The 21,453-nt window shown below is 41.1% G+C and overlaps 1 protein-coding gene across 3 annotated transcripts in view; it reads right to left on the bottom strand.

The window, feature by feature from the left end:
* ABCC5 (ATP binding cassette subfamily C member 5) overlaps positions 1 to 20,605 on the bottom strand; it is an 87,359-nt gene extending 66,754 nt beyond the window's left edge. For 2 of the 3 annotated variants that reach the window (XM_060011036.1, XM_060011038.2), the window contains exons 1-2: positions 20,512 to 20,605; positions 17,074 to 17,257 (exon numbers count right to left, since the gene is read on the bottom strand). In XM_060011036.1, coding sequence (XP_059867019.1) covers positions 17,074 to 17,202 — 129 coding nt within the window. In that variant the 5' untranslated portion in view covers positions 17,203 to 17,257; positions 20,512 to 20,605. Of the gene's footprint in view, positions 1 to 17,073; positions 17,324 to 20,511 lie in introns of all 3 variants that reach the window. The other variant, XM_060011037.1, reaches the window with a different exon arrangement.
* Between the last annotated feature and the right edge of the window lie 848 nt (positions 20,606 to 21,453).

Raw genomic sequence — 21,453 nt, 5'->3', positions numbered from 1 at the left:
AGACATTTTTCCAAAGAAGACATACAGATGGACAATAGGCAATAGCTCAACATTGCTAATCATCAGAGAAGTGTAAATGAAAACCACAATGAGTTATCACCTCACACCTGTAAGAACGGCTATCATCAAAAAGACCACAAATAACATTAGTTGGCAAGGATGTGGAGAAAAGGGAACCCTGTACACTGTTGATGATAATGTAAATTGGTGCAGCCACTGTGGAAAACAGTTAAGAAGGTTCCTCAAAAAACTAAAAATAGAATTACCATATGATCCAGCAATCCCACTCCTGGGTATATATTTGAAGAAAACAAAAACACTAATTCAAAAAGATACATGTACCCCAATGTTCATAGCACCATTATTTACAATTGCCAAGATCTGAAAGCAACTTAAGTGTTCATCGACAGATGAATGGATAAAGACATGGTGTGTATATACATATATATGTATACACACACATACATATACATACAATGGAATACTACTCAGCCATAAAAAGGAATGAAATTTTGCCATTTATAACAACATGGATGGACCTGGAGGGTATTATGCTTAGTGAAGTTTGTCAGAGAAAGACAAATAGTATGTTATCATTTACATGTAGAATCTAAAAATTAAAACAAACTAGTGAATGTAACAGAAAGAAAGAGACTCCGGCTTCCCTGGTGGCGCAGTGGTTGAGAGTCCGCCTGCCGATGTGGGGGACACGGGTTCGTGCCCCGGTCCAGGAAGATCCCACATGCCGCGCAGCGGCTGGGCCCGTGGGCCATGGCCGCTGAGCCTGCGCGTCCGGAGCCTGTGCTCCGCAACGGGAGAGGCCGCGACGGTGCGAGGCCCGCGTACGGCAAAAAAAAAAAAAAGAAAAGAAAAAGAAAGAGACTCAGAACAAACTAGTGGTTATCAGTGGGGAGAGGGGAAGGGGGAAAGGCAAGATACAGTAAGGGGATTAAGTGGTACAAACTACTATGTAAAAAATAAATAAGCTACAAGGATAGATTGCACAGCACAGGGAATATAGTCAATATTTTATAATAACTACAAATGGAGTATAATCTATAAAAATTTTGAATCCCTATGTTGTATGCCTGAAACTATTATAACATTGTAGGGACTTCCCTGGTGGTGCATTGGATAAGGCTCTGCACTTCCAATGTAGGAGGCCCGGGTTTGATCCGGGGTGTGGAAACACTAAACCACAGGTGTGGTTTAGTGTTTCATCATGACTTTAATTTCACTACCCTAATGGTTAATGATGTTTAACATCTTTTCCTATTCTTATTTGCCACTCATACATGCTTTTGGGTGAAGTGTCTGTTTAAGTCTTTTGCCCATTTTCTAAATGGATTGTTATTCTTAGTGTTGCATTTAGAGAGTTCTTTATCTATTATGGATTCAAGTCCTTTGTCAGATGATTTGAAAGTATTTTCTCTCTTAATAGGGTCATTTCACGGAGCAAAAGTTTTATATTTTGATCAAGTTTAATTTGATTTTTTTCTTTTAAGGATTGGGCATTTAGTGTCATGTCTAAGAAGTCTTAGCTCTAACCCCAGGTCATGAATATTTTCTACGTTTTTTTCTAAAAGTTTTATAGTTTTAAATTTTGTTCTGTGATCCATCCTGATTAATTTTTTGATTAATTTTTATATAAGGTATAAAATTTAGGCAAAGGCTCATTTTTTTGACTATAGCTGTCCAATGTTCCAACACCATTTGTTGAAGATTCATCTCTCCATTAAGTTGCTTTTGCACCTATGTAAAAATGAGTTGGCCATACTTGTATGGGTCGATTTCAGGACTCTATTCCATTGACCTATTTGTCTATCCCTTCACTGATACCATTAACTTGATTACTGTAGCTATTTAGTAAGTCTTAAAATAGCATAGTGTGATATCTCCAACTTTATTCATCCTTTACAAAACTGGTTTAGCCATTCTAGTTCTTTTACCTTTCCAGGAGAACCAAGTTCAAGATTGAGGAGAGTTTTATAAACATCTTTTGACGTTACGGCACCAGAGAAGGAAAACTTGGTATGCCATCCATTAGTATTCTCACATAAGAATGACATAGTAGCATTAAGAGAAAACTAAAATCTTCACATCTTCATTTATTCTTTCAACAAATAACTTACTAAGCACCTATGTACAAGACTGTCCCAGATGCTGGGAATAAAAAATATTCTAATTTCTATCTTTGTAGTACACTAATTTCATTTTATTCATCTCTAAAATGCCTAGTTACAATTTTCATCAAAACCTACGAATAGAAAAGTGAATGGTTGACAACAAACAAAATCGTCTTATTGCATGAGTTTTGTTCCTTTGACTATATACATGATGTCATGTTCCACGACCCCCTGGTAGTAAGTTACTTCCCTTATTGGAGAATGCCAAATTCAAAGGCTCTCTAAAAAGACTCAGATGAGAGCAGGCAGGCAAGGTTTCATTCCCAAAGGCATATCATGAGTACTATACAAGCATTATCAAATGCCTGTAACATATCAGAGACTGAGGACTCTTGCAATGTTTTTGATTTTAGAACAAGGCACTCAGTATAATTTTATTCTGACAAAGAAAAACTCCCATAGAAGTGGTTGAAAAAGTGGTTGAACTAATTCTCAAATTTTCATAGAATAATAAAACATGGAGTAAGAATGAACACAGTAAAGGTATGGAGAAGTCTATATCGTTGATCTAAGACAATCAAAAGTTGCCATTCTAAGCAACCCACTTTCCAAGTCTCATCGTATTTTTGCTATTCTTTCCTAAACTGCTTCCCAAACTGTCAATCTTGCTGTCATAGCTTACTCACTGCCCATATAAGGACAGTGAAATATCTGATGGAGATAAGAAGATTCATGCAGGATGCTCTGTTTTGAAACAGTCCTGCTCCATATTTGCACCTAGCTCCTTCAGTGACACGACTCTCAAAACAGTAAGCAACAGGTGTTTAGCTCTTGAATGATAAAATAACACAATCAAGAAAATCAAGAGAAAATCCCCTTACTCCAATAAGACTATGTTCTCTACGGTCTTAAAGTATTCATACTCCTTAGGCAGAATTTTCCCATAGTTGGAGGCCACTGTGAAGTATAATGGTTTTGCACATGGATTTCAGAAGACAGACACGGGCTCACAGGCTGATTCTGCCACCAACTTTCTGCATGTTACCTAGCCACTTTAAGCTTCAATTTCCTCATTTTTACAATGGTACATGCACCTACCACAAAGTGTTGAGAGGAATTAATGGGATAATGAAAAGTGCTTAGCAAAGTATTGGGTATATAACAAACATTTAATATATAAACTATACACCAATTTATCCATCTGATAAATCATACAGCCTATCTTAACTATTCCTCTTTCCTTTAGCTTTCCCTGACTCTTTCAAGATTAGGGAATTTATTTCCCTCCTCCTATGTCTTCCCTGCACTGTGTCACTGCAATAGGATGCTTCTACTAAGAACTCCTGGAGGGCAGGCTGACTAACTCTTGTTTGCACCCCTTGCCCCTGGCACAGTACAGAGCCTGGCACCTATTATTCAAATGGCAACCAGAACATCTCCATGTTGCCCCACAATCTGCATTATTATCATGTAAAACTGCATGACATACCACTAAGAAATCTTCTAAACCGATCCACTTCTGTTTAATTTCTCTGCTCTTTTGCTTATTATTAATTGTATAATAAACAATTACAGTTTATTTTTCTCTTTCTGGATTACTTAGGATAAATTCCATCAGTGGGATTACAGGATTAAAGAGTGTAGCTCGAAGCAACTAGACATCCATCTAGTTTGTTTAATTAACCTTATTATAAGATATGTACTCCAGTACTATTGCAAAAGAGAATTGCTCTTAGTTTTAGTACTTTCAGTTCTATTTTGTTGACCTGAGCCTGCCTCTATCCCACCTACTCTGGGACATCAGCAAGAAACAGAGGAAGTTAGGGCAATCTTCTTTGTTTATAGCCCGATCTCATGACTAGCATGTATCTGTAAAGGCAAACTGCTTACTTGAAGGTGATGGGAAAATTTGGGCAAATGAACTAATAATAAACCAACATAGCATTTACTATGTGCCAGGCATTGTTTTAAATGTTTTACAGATACTAACTCTTATAATTCTCATAACTACCCTATGAGGAAGATACTCTTATTTCCCCTGTTTTACATCTGAGGAAACTGTGAAGTAGCAGCAAAGATTTGAAGAGATCTTTAGAAGCAGAGATCGAATCCAGGCTCCAGAGTTGAGGCTCTTAATCACTATGCTATGTGCCATTCCAAGAAAAAACAAGCAAATAACTCATCACTGTACAAGATGACCTCAGATGTGTCATTATAGACAGCCAGCTCTCCTCTCTTCCCCAGGGTGAGTATCAGATTAAAATAAACTATGACTCTGCTAACTAACCTCATTATAAGCAAATGGTAATTTCCACAGTCAAAGGCACAAGTACATGATTAGAACACTAGAATATAAATAGACTATTTTACTCAATTGCAAAACTCCACTTCCTGGTTGTTTTTCAACCAAAGATGAGTAGATGCTAAATGATGAATACATTATGGACTGATATTTAAAAATAAAATAAAAGCATCTTTATACTACCCTGCCAGTAACTGCATAGATGTCTTATACTTGTAACTGTTTGGTTGGACGCCTAACTTCTCTTTCTTTCTAGGCTTCCCAAAAAAGCATACCTGGCCAAGCAAGCCAGGGGGAAAAATGTCTATCTAAAGTAAAAACGAATTTAACCTACCATATTAACATTCTGTAATGTGAGTTACCACGTTCTAAGATTGAGTGGATTAAAAATAGAAATGGGGCTTCCCTGGTGGCGCAGTGGTTGAGAGTCCGCCTGCTGATGCAGGGGACACGGGTTCGTGCCCCGGTCCGGGAAGATCCCACATGCCGCAGAGCGGCTGGGCCCGTGCGCCATGGCCGCTGAGCCTGCGCATCCGGAGCCTGTGCTCCGCAACGGGAGAGGCCACGACAGTGAGAGGCCCACGTACCGCAAAAAAAAAAAAAAAAAAAAAGAAATGAACCAAGAAAAATGACTTAATATATTTAAGCTATATGGGCTTATTATATGAACGCATAAATAATATAACACGGTAGGGAAATACAATTGAGTGAATATCATTGGGACAAATACAAACAGATTGGAGATGAACTGAGATCCAGGTTTCACACCATACATTAATCCATCCGGAATTAACCCCAAAAGTTACATTAAAATGATGAAATAAATAGAAGAGAATTAAACAGCATATTTAGCCACCTAGGGAAGGAAATAGTCTCCATTTCCCCCCAAAGCCTGAAACTTATCAAAGGCAAGATGGATGGCTTAAAATATAAAAAGGAAAACTTTTTGCATAATGAAATTAGCATTAAGGGGAAGGGAATACAGCTAAAGGAGTGACCAGGTAACTAATATAATAATATATTTTGAACAGTCAGCTTTTACTGAAAAACATGTTTTATCCATTCATTCAGCAAGTATTTATTGAGGGGACTACACGCCAGGCACAGCTCTGGGTGCTGGGGACACAGGAGTGAAAAAACAGACTTGCACCTCGAAATCACTGCCTTAATGCAGGTTACATTCTAGTATTTATAAAAGGTCAAAATCCAGAATAATCTACTAAATTGGTTCAGAAGCTTCTCTCAGCTTCTGAATTCAATGTTACCAATCAAGAAATTAAAATTAAATTTTAAGATACAACTATATATACCTTAATACAAATAGAGATAAAATCCAACCCGAGAAGGAGGGAAATGTAAGACAACCACATATCATCTGAACCTTGACCCAATTTTTAATGTCACTGGCAGGTACTCAGGGGAACAAACTGGTCATATGTAACACTTTACATATGCTTTGTCTCCATAGTATTATTATAGGAAGGAAAATTTTCCAAACAAAAAAATCATTTAAACCCAATGGTTTACTGGGAACTAAATGCCTAATAGAAGATTAATGGCTAAACTACAGTAGAGCAACACTCCAGTGCAGTGCTGCTTAACGGAAATAAAATACAAGCCACAAATGTAATTTAAATGTTTCTAGTAGCCACATTTAAAAAGTAAAAAGAAACAGGAGAAATTAATTATAATAATATACATTATTTAACCCAATATATACAAAATACTATCTTTTAAACATGTAATCAATAAAAATTATTAATGAGATATTTTATATTCTTTTTTTGGTTCTAAGTCTTTGAAGTTTGGTGTGTGTTTTTTATTAGGTTTTTTTAAAATTAATTTACTTTATTTATCTATTTTTGGCTGTGTTGGGTCTTTGTTGCTGTGCACAGGATTTCTCTAGTTGCAGCGAGAGGGGGCTACGCTTCATTGCGGTGCGCGGGCTTCTCATTGCGGTAGCTTCTCTTGATGCGGAGCATGGGCTCTAGGCGCGTGGGCTTCAGTAGTTGTGGCATGCAGGCTCAGTAGTTGTGGCTCGCGGGCTCTAGAGTGCAGGCTCATTAGTTGTGGCGCACGGGCTTAGTTGCTCCACAACATGTGGTATCTTCCCAGACCAGGGCTCGAACCCGTGTCCCCTGCATTGGCAGGTGGATTCTTAACCACTGTGCCACAAGGGAAGCCCTGGTGTGTGTTTTATATATACAGAACATCTCAATTCGGACATGCCACATTCCAAATGTCCAATAGCTACATGTGGCTGGTGACTACAGTATTGGATAGCGTAGTCCAGTAGTTTTCAATTGAGGGTGATTTTGCTTGCCCAGGGGACATTTGGCAATGTTTGCAGACATTTTTGGTTGTCACAACTGTGCGTTCAGTGGGTAGAGGCCAGGGATGCTGCTGAACATCCTACCATGCACAGAACAGGCCCCCACAACAAAGAATTATCTGGCCCCCAAATGTCAGTAGTGCTAAGGTAGCCCTAGCTAAACAGCTAACACGGCTAGTACTTGATGTATGATGATCCAGGGGAATGTGTTTTATGAGGCCTATTTGTTTTTTACGTTACAATGCTTTAAATCAATTTTAGAAGTAACTTTTTAAGGCTTCTCCTGCGACGAGATGAGGGCACTCATTTCTCTTTACTTCTCTTACGGGGCACTGCAGACTGAAGGTCTCTCCATGGCCAGATGTTGCGGCCACAGAAGGTGTCCGCAGCAGTTGATTCATTCCAAAGGGAAAAATACTGCTTGATCCAGGAGTTGAGAAAACATTAAACAAGGAAATACTGCTGCCATTTGTATCTTCCTGAGGACTGTGGCTAGGAGACATGAGCATTTTTTTTTCCTACCAAGGTGATGGGGATGGAGCAGGGCAGGGACAGTGGGGAACTAAAAGGGGACAATGAAATTTAGATTCTGCCATGGTTCAAACAAAGGTCAGGGAAACACAGAGTCATTTACCTGCCCATCCCGTGAGGGAAACAAGGAACTTTCGATCCATAAGCAAACAGAGAGGTTTTCACAAGAGCCCTCCATCCTCTGTGCACTAAGACCATCCCCAGGGCTGGGATAATTAGCTCTCACTATCACACCACATGGCTTCCGCTTATCTAGTTTGTCCCATCTCATTTTAACAGGCTGCCAGAGCGGAATGTCTGCTGACAAGGCAACCACGGGCTTCCCCCTGCGTGGAGGCCCCTGGGACAAGATACCAGGGGCCAGCAATCATTCCCCAGGCTAAACAATCCTTTCCCAACAGCAGGACAACAGCAGGGTAGCCTTGCTAAGCCTGGAGGCTGAGGAATCAACCACAGGCACCTCTCAGCTTCCAAGGGTATTAAAGGCTGCAATATTCCCATCTGGCCCGCCCCACAAGGAAAGCCGCACTTGGGGCACAATCAGAACAGACAGGCCTCAGACTCTACAGCATATTCTTCCTACCCTCTCCTTAATTCACAAATACAGAGTGGGTAGCCTCTTCTCATAAACCCTTCTGGCCCAAGTAAAAGCTTTTCTGCAGGTGTCCCAGCCCCACAGCTGCCTTTACGGCAAACATTTAGAAAGACAAACTTTTAAGAGGAACTGTTACACTGTCAAATACAGTTTTCAAGAGACTCAAAATGTTAACAATTAAATAAGTTAAATTTTCTTTTAAATTAAAAAAGAAATGAAAAAGCTGATACCCTCCCAGGAACAGCTGACTCCAGGCGTCCCCAATTCTCCCTCTCCCCGACAAGTTAACACTACAAAGGACATTTCCCCTCCCAATTCTCAGCACTTCCTTATTCCAGTGGGTTATTAACATGATTCTGACCGGCTCTAGCATTTCCCTTAAAAACTTCCAAACAGCGGTCACTTCAGTCAAGGGACGGTGAAATTCTAGAACGTAATCTTCACAGGAAGGAAGCAGAATATAATAGAAAGGGCTCACTATTCATTCAAAGTCAGGGAACCTGCTAACTTCAGCCCTATTGCTCAGCAGCTATGAATTGACTTGTACCCCAGCTCACTAATCTGTAACTAGGCTGTATTACCCTCATGCTGAGGATAAGCTATTACAATTCACAAGTGTAAATATGTAAAACCAATGGATATAACTTACCACCATCACGGTGAAACAGGTATTTTTCCGCAGCTCATAACCTAGCATTGCCCCAGAATCCGGAGAAATTTGAGGGCTTTCAATTGTTTCATAAGCTAAATTCCAAGGAACTTTTCTAAAGTTCCTATTACACTGGGGTGTGAGATTAACTTTGTTATTATAATGATAAGGTTTCAAAGGACTAAACTGAAAATAAATCACAGAAGGGATTGGAGCCCCATTGGTTGAGGGGACAGAAGAGACTTTATTCCATGAGATCTAAGGCAGAGGTTCTCAGTGCTGCTGACACATTAGGATCACCAGGGCAGCTTTTAAACAACATGGATGCCTGAGCCTGACCCCAGAGACTGGTTTAATGGGTCTGGAACATTGGTATTTTTTTTTAACGCTCTTCAAGTGATTTTAATACGCAGCCTGAACTGAGAACCACTGATGTAGACGGTAGGATGCTGGTCATTTGCATTTGACAAAATCCCTTCAAGATTTTCAGGCTTTAGCTTAAAAAAGCCAAAATATAATTTGTAAATGAAACTCCCTTCAGTGATCAGTAAGTACCGTGTGAGCCCATGTTAAATGCCTAGAAATAAGACATTAGTGGGTCCAACATGTGACTCCTGTACCGCAGAGCAGACTGGAGCCGCTGACAATGGTGGGAAGCAAAGGCAAAGGTGAAGATTTGGGCAGTCTGGCTATTTTTCCACTGTGAGAATACAACATTTCAGGAAACTAAGTGACTGCTCAACACCACATCTGCTTTAGTAAACAGAAGTTTTCATCGGATATCTAATAACAGATAAGTTGATTCTTTGAACAGCTAATTCAGAAAAAATCTTAAATAATTAAAACATATGTAACATCTAATTAATTATCTAAATAGGTTAACTCCCTAAAAGGGGGGTAAGGAGGGAAGGAATAGACTTAATAAGCTTAATTCTACGGACAGGTTCAACCATTGCAAAGACTTCCGGAGGCTTTGTTTCCTGTTTCCGGCATTGACCTTTTTATTTTTGATTAAGAGAGAGGGAGGGACAGAATGGTGAAACATTCAAAAAAGCATTAGCAAAAGGCTACCTCAAAGCAAAACCAAAGTTTCACTGAGAAAGTTCTCACTAACCATTTGTAACTTCCAAGTTATAGATCTTAACAAAATAAAGGTTTGGGTATTTAAAACTGCTTAAAAAACAAAAAGCTAGTTCCAATACTTTTCATCCCTTTTGACAGAAAGCTCCTTTAACTCATGCCAACAAGCTATATTTATTTCCCTTAAGCAGCATTTCCTAGGAAAGAAGCAGCAGTCCTGCTGCAGATGGCATAAGAGAGCTCATGATCAAGGCAGCAGGCCAATCTTAGGAGACCCACGTGGTAGACTCAGTCACCACGCAGGAAAGCCACCTGGGCTCTGCACCAATGGCAGCACTGTTGTCATCTCTACCGGAGAGCTCTGGGCTGCTATTGGAGACCAACATCTGGCACCAGGCCAGACACCGTATCATACCGTACTAAGATTTATAAAGCTTTATAGATGCCTTCAGGGAAAAGAAAAAAAAAAAGGCAGGTGTTCTTACGCATCCTATTACTAACTGTCCAGAAAATGTGCTGAGTCACTGAGTAGCATTCAAGAGAAAAATAATGCAGAGACTGCAAATACTAATCTCCTTCACCCTGCTCTCCTTCCTAACAGCAAGGAGACTCACAGGTAATACTTTCGACACTGAAAACACAAGAGCATGGAAAAATTCACATACCCTTAGTCCATAAAGAAAAGCTTTCAGAGTTAAATTCTCTAAAAGTGTAATGTACTAGACAGAACTATTTTATGGTAACAATAGTTGTCTCTAGGTAGAGGGGTTAAGGGTGATTTATTTTTTCTATAATCTTCTACAATTTGCACATTTTCTATAATGAAACCATAATTCTTTCATAGTAATATATCTTAGAATCATATTTCTTGGTAAGAGATTACACCCACATCTTTGTCTCTAGCATGGAACTTCAATTCACCCAAATATTTCCACTCACTAATTATGAACCCTCCAACCAGGGCTACAGTGTCAGCCGAACAAGGAACTAAAGGAGACACTAAGTGAAGGTCACTGGACTTTGCAAATACTTGCTTTGTTACTTTGCCTAGAAGCAGAATATTCTAACTTGGTAGAAAGCAAATTCCACCAGTGGTACACTTCTTTTTTTTTTTTAATTTATTTATTTTTGGCTGCATTGGTTCTTCGTTGCTGCACGCAGGCTTTCTCTAGTTGCGGCGAGCGGGGGCTACTCCTTGTTGCATGTGCAGGCTTCTCATTGCAGTGGTTTCTGTTGTTGCGGCACATGGGCTCTAGGTGCGCGGGCTTCAGTAGTTGTGGCATGTGGGCTCAGTAGTTGTGGCTCGCGGGCCCTAGAGCGCAGGCTCAGCAGTTGTGGTTCACAGGCTTAGTTGCTCCGCAGCATGTGGGATGTTCCCTGACCAGGGCTCAAACCCGTGTCCCCTGCATTGGCAGACAGATTCTTAACCACTGCACCACTAGGGAAGCCCTGCTTATTTTCCATCTTTCCTCCTTTCCTAGATTACACATGCTAGGGAAAAACAAGTCACCTTTGGCTTTAGCCTGAGCACACTGAGAAAACCAACAACCACCACAATAAAAAAACTTATAAAAGCGTCAAATAGTTTGGTCTTGCTTTTGCTTAACTTTTAATTTAAAGCAACTAAAATCCAAACTCCTTGGCCTATTATTCAAGAACACATCATCTGAAACTCACTGACCTATCCTTCTACATATATGACTTCACACTTCATGTTCAAAGCCAACAGCACCTAGTTGGTCCTACCCACAGCTCTTTCTTCTACCAGGCATGTTCTTATTTCTCTGAATTCTAACTGTTCCTCTAAGTCTCCAACCAAATGCTACCTCCTGCTGAAGTCTTCCTTGACCTCAAAAACTGAAGCACTCTCTCCTTCTTGTTAATCTCTATAGCATCTAAATTACAGTAATCTATGTACATGCCTATGAGTTTAAGATACGGAGGGCAGGCAGGCCCAGCACTAATTTATCTTCATGTGCACCAGAACACTTCATTCAGGGCTGTGCGTGCATCTTGGAGAGCGCTCAAATGTTTGCTGAATTAAAAAAGTGAATAAACATCACATCTTAAAACAAACCAAGCCGGGGGCAGGGGGATGAATTGGGAGATTGGGATTGACATATACACACTAATATATATAAAATAGGTAACTAATAAGAACCTGCTGTATAGCACATGGAACTCCACTTCACTGTACAGTAGAAACTAATACAACATTGTAAAACAGCTATACCTCAATTAAAAAAAAAAGCACACACAAACCAACCAGACTTGGTGGAGTTATGTGATCGACATGTGCATATCTGAATGCAGTTATAAGAAAAGGAGCTGTGCTTGGAGAGTCATGCCTCAGACACAGGAACAGTGTTAAGGAGCGGTCTGGACATAAATCTTTGTTAGTTGAAATAATGCCAGCCTAATGCCAACCAAGATAATACTTAGGCTCAAAGAACTAACAGCAACAGAAGGCACCCCTATTAGCACTTCAGGATTAAAGGATGTCTGCAAATCATCAAGTTGTGTGTGGCCATAAGCTTTAACTCAATAGTCCTGAACAAAGGGGAGGTGTGAAATGCATTATTTTTAACTTAATTAGCTCTAAGCAGATGTGATACAAATATCTGAAATGCAAATGATTAGAGCAATTTTCCCAAAGAGTATTCCAAAAGATTTGGTCACAATATTAAGAAACAGGCAAACTGTGTACTCTGCAACTTTGCTTACAGCTTGAGAGAAAAAAAAAAATCACCCGCCTGTTTAAAATGAGAATTTAATCCCTGATGCTTTGCTTCTGAATTCTGTTTGACAGTTCCATGTGTCCATGTTAACTGGACCTATTGAAGGCTAATGGTGGTGAATAAAACCTTGTTTTCCAATTAAGAGCCACAGATTATGTATCCTTATCTTTTGCTACTTTGGGAGGTACTGTTTTTTTATTTCTGATGGATAATAGACATGCCTGGCATCTGGGAGGTCCCATCCCAGATTTCGTCTCTAAAAACTAATATGGAAACAATGGTTATGATCAAGAGACACGAAACTGTAATCTCTACCCAATTATCTACTTACATTCCTTTTTTAAAAAATTAATTAATTTTTATTTATTTTATTTTTGGCTGCATTGGGTCTTCATTGCTGTGTGCAGGCTTTCTCTAGTTGCGGTGAGTGTGAGCTACTTTTCATTGTGGTGCGCAGGCTTCTCATTGTGGTGGCTTCTCTTGTGGAGCACAGGCTCTAGGCGCCCGGGCTTCAGTAGTTGTGGCACGCGGGCTCAGTAGTTGTGGCTCACGGGCTCTAGAGGACAGGCTCAGTAGTTGTGGCGCACAGGCTTAGTTGCTCCACGGCATGTGGGATCTTCCTGGACCAGGGCTTGAACCCATGTCCCCTGCATTGGCAGGCGGATTCTTAACTGCTGTGCCACCAGGGAAGTCCCTCTACTTACATTCTTAAAACAGTATGCTTATACAGCCATTCTACTTCCCAAATACTTAAATTACCCATTTGTAAACTATCGCTGAACCAGAAATTTGTCATCTTGCTGATTTCCTCTATTAGCAAACTGTTATATGAGACAAGTTCAAGATATATTTATATCTAAGATTCTGGATTTTGACAGGTAATATGCAAAAAGATTCTAGGTGGTATGTGAACTTTTAAAAACACTTGATATTTACACATTCCTTTTAACGTGTGTAAAAAATAGGTTGCATAAACCTATAATTCTATTGCTTAGGTCAAGGCTGAGCAAAAAAAGCCAGTACATTAAAGGAATTAAGGACTTTCCTGGCGGTCCAGTGGTTAGGACTTCGCCTTCCAATGCAGGGCGTGCAGGTTCGATCCCTGGCTGGGGAGCTAAGATCCCACATGCCTTGCGGCCAAAAACCCGAAACATAGAACAGAAGCAATATTGTAACAAATTCAATAAAGACTTTAAAATGGCCCACATCAAAAAAAAAAAAATCTAAAAGAAATAGTTTAAGTAAAAAAAAAAAAGTTCAGAGGGTACAGGATATGGTAAAAAACAGGAAAACAGTACTCAAATGTAAACGTTTAGGAAACATCAAAGGATAATGAAAATGAAACTCATGTGGACTGCTCAGATTTTATAAAAGGGGTTGGTATCAGCCTCCCGTTTCTTCAGGATGAGGCTGAGCCACACAAAGGAAACTTGCTGTCTGGTGCCTGACTTAATAATTTAGGGGACAAAAGGCACAACAGTGACTCCGTTTCCAGTTCTTCTCCACCCACAGAGGAAAAGTTTGCTGCTCCCACTGCACACCCTAATGTCAGTTCTGCTCTAACCAACTGGACAGGGCCTCTGTCGCCAGAAATTTCACAGGGCCACACACTACCTTCCCAGGTTCCATCTCTTCCTGCTCTACAAGCTACCCATGGGCAAGCTTGCTCACTCCTAAGGCTTCATCTACATGGATGCACTAATGACTCCAGAACTTGTGCCTGCTCTACTCCTTGCCTATGCTCTAATTATCTACTAATCATCTCATGTGGATGCACTTCAAACTCCACATGTTCAAAAGCAAACTCATTCTTACCTCCTCTCCTTCCTTCTCTTCCCATGTGTCCATCAATAGTTTTAAATCCTTACCATGAATCCCAGGCACCCCAATGTTTCCCTCCCCTTCCAGAGATGCCCTCAAATCTCTCCCCTCTCCTCCATCCTCACTATTATTCTTGGACACAGACCCCTGGCCTCTTTCACATGGGCTGGCACAGAAGCCTCCAGATTGCTCCCTGCATTTTGTCTCTCTCTTTCTCTCATACAGGTTTTTCCTACACTGTCTCAAAACTAATCTTCCTAAGATAAAAATCAAGTCTTAAAAATCTCAACTCAACTGCATTAGCCATTAGGTAATGCAACTTAGAACTACAATGAGATATCAGACATACCTATCAGAATGGCTAAAATAAAATTAATAACATCAAGTATTGGCAAGAATGCAGAGAAACTGGATCACTCATACATTCCTGGTGGGAACGTAAAATTATACAGCCACTCTGGAAAAGAGTATTGAAGTTTCTGATAAAACTAAACATGCACTTACCATATGACCCTGCAATTACATTCCTGGGAATTTACCCAGAGAAATGGAAATTTTATTCACACAAAATCCTATACACAAATGGCTCAGAGCAGCTTTTTTTGTAATAGCTACAAACTAGAAATAACCCAAATGTCCTTCAACAGATGAATGGTTAAACAAACTGTGGTCTATCTATAACATGGAAAATTACAATTAAAATGAAAGAACTATTGATACACACAACAAATTAGATGGATCTCAAGGGAATTAGGCTGAGTGAAAAAATCCAATGTCAAAAGGTTACGTACTATATGATTTCATTTGTACAGCATTCTTAAAATGGCAAAATTACAGAGATGGAGAACAGATAAGTGGTTGCCAAAGATTGGGGGAGAGACTGGGACTTCCCTGGTGGCGCAGTGGTTAAGAATCCACCTGCCAATGCAGGGAACATGGGTTCGAGCCCTGGTCTGGGAAGATCCCACATGCCGTGGAGCAACTAAGCCTGTGCACAACTACTGAGCCTGCGCTCTAGAGCCTGCGAGCCACAACTATTGAAGCCCGCATGCCACAACTACTGAAGCCCGCATGCCTAGAGCCTGTGCTCTGCAACAAGAAGCCACAGCAATGAGAAGCCTGCACACTGCAACAAAGAGTGGCTCCCGCTCGCTGCAACCGGAGAAAGCCCGCAGGCAGCAACAAAGACCCAACGCAGCCAAAAATAAATAAATAAATAAATTTATTTTTAAAAAAAAGATTGGGGGAGAGGGCAAGGGAGGTGGTTGTGGCTCTAAAAAGGGAACATGAGAGATTCTTTTGGTGGAGCTGATTTGTATCTCTACTGGGGTGCTGGTCATACAGATTTACACATGTGGAAAAATTGCATAGACTACGCACACACACAAATGAGTGCATGTGAAACTGGTGAAGTCTTAATAAGGTGGCTGAATGGTATCCATGTCAATCAATATCCTGTTGTGATATTATACTATAGCATGCAAGAAGTTACCACTGGGGGAAGCTAGGTAAAGTACGTATGGGATCTCTCCATATTAGTTTTTACAACTGCATGTGGATCTACAATTATCTCAAAATAAAAAAGTTAAAAGAAAAAAATCCTCTCAATAGCTTCCAATAGTTCCCCAACACCCATAGTAAAGGATTCCTTAGCATGGCGTGCAGAGCTTTCTCACATACATCCTATGCTCTAGACAACTAGCTCTAAGACCTAACACTTTTTGAGCACAGGCTATATGGCAGGCACCATTCTAAGCATTTTATATGTATTAGCTCATTTAATCCTCAAGGGAACTCATGAGTTAGGTTCTACCGTTGATACCATTTTAGTCATAAACCACTAAGGCACAGATGACTTAAGCAGCTTGAAAGCATCCCCACCGCATCAGTCGTCAAAGCCCTGCTCCAGTGTTACCTTTGTGACTTTTTCCAGTTTAAGTCCTATACTAACAGTGTCTAGCATTCAAAAGATACCCGATATGTGTTTAATTAACATAAGGTTTGGACAAAGGGACAAAGAAAAGGTACAAAACTGGCACCTTAAGGATTTGATACTGATTACCTTGAATCTATGTTTCCCCAAAGTTAAGCTCGAATGGGAAAGCACTGTATAATATACAGTAGAAACAGAAAACAACCATCAGTTAGAAAATGTTGATTAATAAGGCAACAGCTTTCAGGTAGCAAAGAGGGACAGGTAATGTCAGGCTAATGAAACTCCAGTGTCAGCTGCAGAGCCATATCTTTCTCCAATTTTCATGGAACAAATAGATGAACACAAACCTCAACTTCCTACCCAGCAACCTCCGTTCTTCTTTATCAGTTACTTCTGCAATTCAAGAAAAGGTATAATTTTTTCCCCTGAATAAAGATATTTCTTCCAGTTTAAAATGTATATTCATTATTTCCCTTGGAGGAAATTAGGTTATTAACTAAAGGCTCCTTTACACTCATGGGTTTACTTGAAAATTTTACTGATTATCCTCCAACAATCTAGAATTGTTCCAAGTACACGCTGAAGTCTGAATGAAAATCTCCAAAGGAGTCACCTTTTAAAGGTAGACAACAGAGGCAGAGGGAGAAAACAATTTTAAATACATGAATGAAGTTTAATGGTTCATATTCCCTCTGCTCCCTGCCCAGGCCTTCCCCTATCCCACATGGCATAAACTGTCTTCTCTCAAGCAAAGCCTTTTTAGAGGAGAACCCAAGGGGAAAAATAGGTGAGAAGCTGAGAGCTAACCTCTCCTCTTTCATAAATAACCATAAATTCTTAACAGTGACCTAAAGTCAATAAAGAAAAAGAAACTTATTTTAAATTAGGCGTCTTGTGAAGAGAGAAAGTGTGGTCTAGCATCGCAGCAGGTAAGAAGAGGGACTCAAGCAAGGCAGTACTGACCGGTTGAGTTCTCTTGTACTTGGAGTCGTCGCGGTCTCGGTGCTGCCCTGAATTGCTGGTTCTCTCCCGCACATTTCTATAACCAGGGCTGGGGATGATATACTCCTTTCTTATGTCAATGTCCTTCATTTTCTCTGAGTGGAGGTGCCAGGGCTCACAGACTCTTGGTTCCACTTGAGAATTTCTGAAATTAAAAATCCATCAAGGACAGGTATTTCCTAAATTGTGCTTCATCGTAAGTGAAAGTGCTCTAAAATAGGGGAAAAAAGGACAAAAGCATTAAAGTTTTCTGTCATTATATCTATAAAAATAAATTTTCAAAAATCTTTCAATTACCCTTTAATTTTTTCAAGAAAAAAATTCAGTGTGATAGAATCAAGAAGAATTCTCTCCTCCCACCTCTAAGGGGGGAAAAAAAAGATTAAAAAAATAAACACAGTGACAGAGACACCCGCCTTCTTCACCTTCAACTATGTTCAATCACAATGTATAGAGCATTTATATACGTCTTTAAAAAAAAAAAAAAGACTTTCTGGAAACAATTTAAGTTTGTTCCAAGCATTACAAATTCCACAATTCTAAAACAGATAAATTTTACTAAATGAAAACTTATAAAACACTTATTCTACCAATGATATATCTCATCTCTGTATTTTTATGATTAAGTAATGGGTTAACTGATGCTTTTAAAGCTCTGTGAAGTTACATAGCTAAAACACAAAATAGTACTACACTTTACCTTTAAAAACAAATTCCCCTTGGGTTACTGAAAGTGTTCTAAAATTAGATAGAAGTGATGATTGCACAATTCTGTTAATATACTAACCAAACACCACGTTGTATACTTTAAGGGGTGAATTTCATGATACAAAAATATCTCAACAAAGCTGTTATTAAAAAACAATAACAAAAACAAATTCCCTACCCTGTCCTACTAAGTCTTACCTCGTATCTACCTGAAACTCTGTTCTAAACCCCTGCTAGCCTGGTTATCTCTAATCAATATCTGATATCAATTCTGGTTACTTCTGAAAAAACAAAACACATGCATACGTCTCTAAAACATTTCCCCCACTCTAACATGGTTCAAAGCTTCCCAGGTACAAGTTGGGAAAACAATTTTCATACCAGCCTCACTAGAAATTAAAGAAGTGTAGCTGTGTTGCCTTTTGAATTCCATAAATTCCTAGCTATCACTGAGACTTAAAAGTACAACCGTATGGACATAATTCTGATAGCTACAATTCATTTTTTAAGGTATCAGAAAAAAAGGAGAACACTTACAAATCCTCTAAATAAAAAGGACTAAATCTCCTCCAGAGACGTATTTCCAGCACAAAGAAAGCTTTACTTCTTGCCTTTCAGGGGTCTGGCTCAAGTACCCTGAGTTGATTACTGCTAAGTTACTTATCTTCAAAGAAAAATGTCACCTTGTCCAATGACAAACTGCACCATAAAGAGCACCGGCTTACAACCAAGAACGCAGCACTCATGTCACTGAGACCTCAGCAAGCCTAAACTATAAACAGACCTGGCATCTGCCAGTGTCCCCAATGTCGGGATGCCGCTGCAGATCAGAATAATCCTTCTTACAGGGATCACTGAAGTCCAACCTTCCCCTCCAAAGGTTCCCCAGACTAGCTGATTATCTGGAAAGCAGAAAAGATTAGTCCTATTTTGAAAGAAGGCAAGTGGAGGGGAGGCAGTTTGAAAGGGGAGAGGCCAAAGTATTGTAACTCACTCACAATACCAAATGCCATGTCAGGAAGAACACAAAGATCATCTCAATTGTCTAAGAATTCATGTAACCTCAGTTTCTTTCAATCACTTTATTCCAAGTTATTCTATGTTGGAAGGGTGTGGGGAGCAATTTCCCATTCCCTCTAACACTCCTGCTTCTTTAATTTCCTGGGGAAAGAGGCACAGCTATGAAAGTAGGCAAGCCTTGTGCAGGGACAAAGCTAGTATCTCCTGGCCTTGAACAGAAGGAGGATTCCAGCTTCTGTGGATCAGGGATATAAGACAGGGCAGCCCACATGGAGGCCAGCCAAGAGCTAGGAAGTCCAATGGGTCTGGGAAACAAGGGCCAAATCTGAAGAAAACAGTTAAGGAAAGATCACCAGCTAGACTTTTTAGGGATACCTTTTGTATTTCTCTCTTTTCTTCTTTCTGTTCTCCCTTAAAGTTGTTTAAAAGTCTTTTTTAAAATGCTAACTTGCTCCAACTATTAAGAGAGGGAAAAGGAAAGGTATTTTTATTTTTGAGTCAGAGCTGAACGATGGCACTAGCAGAATATTCGAAGTGGGAGAACCCAGAGAGGTGCTCAGCGCAGAGGCCACTTGGTCAGCTCCCTTTTTTTTTTTTTTTAACCAAAACTCTCTTTCCAGTGATAAAAGTGTAGACGTTCTCCTGCACGATGATGCAGTCGAAACTGCATGGGGGGAGGGGGCTGCACAGGATTACAAGGACTGTAAGTAGCCAGACTGGTGTTTCCAAATTGCCTTCATTACAACATTCCTTAGGTTTCCAACACCTCAGGAATCTGGTTCCAAGCCCTGCAGCTACACAAAAAGACCTGAAGCTACAAGGATATGTATTTACCACCCCCTTGATATCCACTTGCTGTGCCCCAGCCTTCTACACATTTCACTTACTCACGCTGGAGACCCCAGAATGACCTATTCATCTTCTTCAAAACCTCCTGAAACTTTGCCAGTCTTTCCTGTGCCCATCTGCCTCCTGCCTCCCCACGTCCGTGCAGAAACCAAACGACCCCTATGTTTTAAATACAAAGCACCATGCAGCTCTGTGCGGCGGAAGAGGACAGGGCACTAATGACAGTCAAGAAATCTAGATTCCATTCCGGACTCTGCCAAGTGTTTGCTGTGCGTGCTTCTGTCACGAACCTCCCTCTACCCATTCGCCAAAACGAGAGGTTGGCTTCTGAGGTCGCTGGCAGCTCAGTCTCCTCTGTGGGGATTGAGCGGGGGTGCCCCAAGCCGCCTCCCTACAACCTTGAGGATGGGGGCTTCTCTCAGGCCAGCTTCGCCTGGGATGCCGGGGCCCTAGGGCGTTCCCGCGGCCAGTTCGGGCCCGCAGAGGCGATAGCTACCCACACCCACGGGCCGCGGGCGCAGCACCCCCTGGTGGCGTTAGCCGGGAATGTGGCCGGCAACCCCAACCACTCATCCCACCCTACCTGCCTTCCGACGCCAGGACCTCACCACCTCACCACCAGCCCTCAGGGGTCAAGTCCCGAGGAGGAGGCGGCGGCGGGAGACTAGAGGGAAGCCTGGCCCCGTTTCTCAGGTCTCCGGCTTCCCCCGACCTGCTTGCATCCTCGATCGCAGTCCCCCACCTCCGGACGAAACACACGGGAGATAGTCCCCGCGACAACCCGAGGGAGAAGGAAGGAGTACGGCGATCGCCGCTACCTACCAGTGCCCCAGCTCCAAAACGACCGCGTCGGCCACTCTACCACGCTCCCGAGCATCAGCCCCGGAGCAAAACAAGCCTTTATAGCGGCATTGGCCGCCAGACTGCGCAGGCGTGCTGCACAAAGAATTCCCAAGACTGAAGGGAATTGTAGTCCCCCTTCCAGGAGCCCGAGGCTCGATTCGCGGCAAAGAACTATATTTCCCAGAAGCACCGTAGAAGCCCTGGAGGAGGTGCAAGTCGCTCCTCCCTTCCACCGCGCTGCAGGCTCTGCACCATCCTTCCCAGAGGTTCTGCGATCCTGTCTGGAATCTTCTCTGAGGCCCTGTGTTTCAGTGGGTGGCCGGGAGGGTTGACAGTAGCCCTCTGTGGGCGGGCAGCACAGTCAGTGTTTGTAGGCAGGGCGGTCACGGCGGTGCTTGGCCGTTTATGCACCGGAAAGCACTGTGAAGGTCATCATAGCCTCTATGTCCTCTCAACCAGCCAGCCCCAAATCTTATGTGTGGCCCTTCACGTTTTACTACTGCTTGCTCACGACTCTGCGCTATCACCTTTCTCCTTTTAATCCCACTGCCCATCACATAATGTTATAATGCCTGGTTTCTAGCAAATAAAGGCCAGGATCACAGTTTTTAGAGTGGCAAGAGCCTTAGAAATGGCATGCCAATTCATCCCTTTCTTTTTATAAAAGAAACTGAGGTTTCCAAAGGGACTGATCACTTTATTTCTCTTGGTGTTTCATCTGTATCTTCAACATGATCATAACATAAATAACTACTGTGTTGAGTGCCTACCTGTTCTGTATCTGGTGCTTTACACGCTTATTTTTTAAAGTCTCCATATCAACCCTATGTATAGGTATTATGATTATACATTCCAAAGATTTTTAAAAAAAAAGTAAGGAAAGTGACTTCTACCTTTATACAACTAGCTAGTACAAAACAC

The sequence above is a fragment of the Delphinus delphis genome, chromosome 4, assembly GCF_949987515.2.
Source record: "Delphinus delphis chromosome 4, mDelDel1.2, whole genome shotgun sequence".
Taxonomy (NCBI): Eukaryota; Metazoa; Chordata; class Mammalia; order Artiodactyla; family Delphinidae; genus Delphinus; species Delphinus delphis.
Note: the sequence above shows the minus strand (reverse complement) of the source record. Positions and strands in the feature narration are given on the sequence as shown.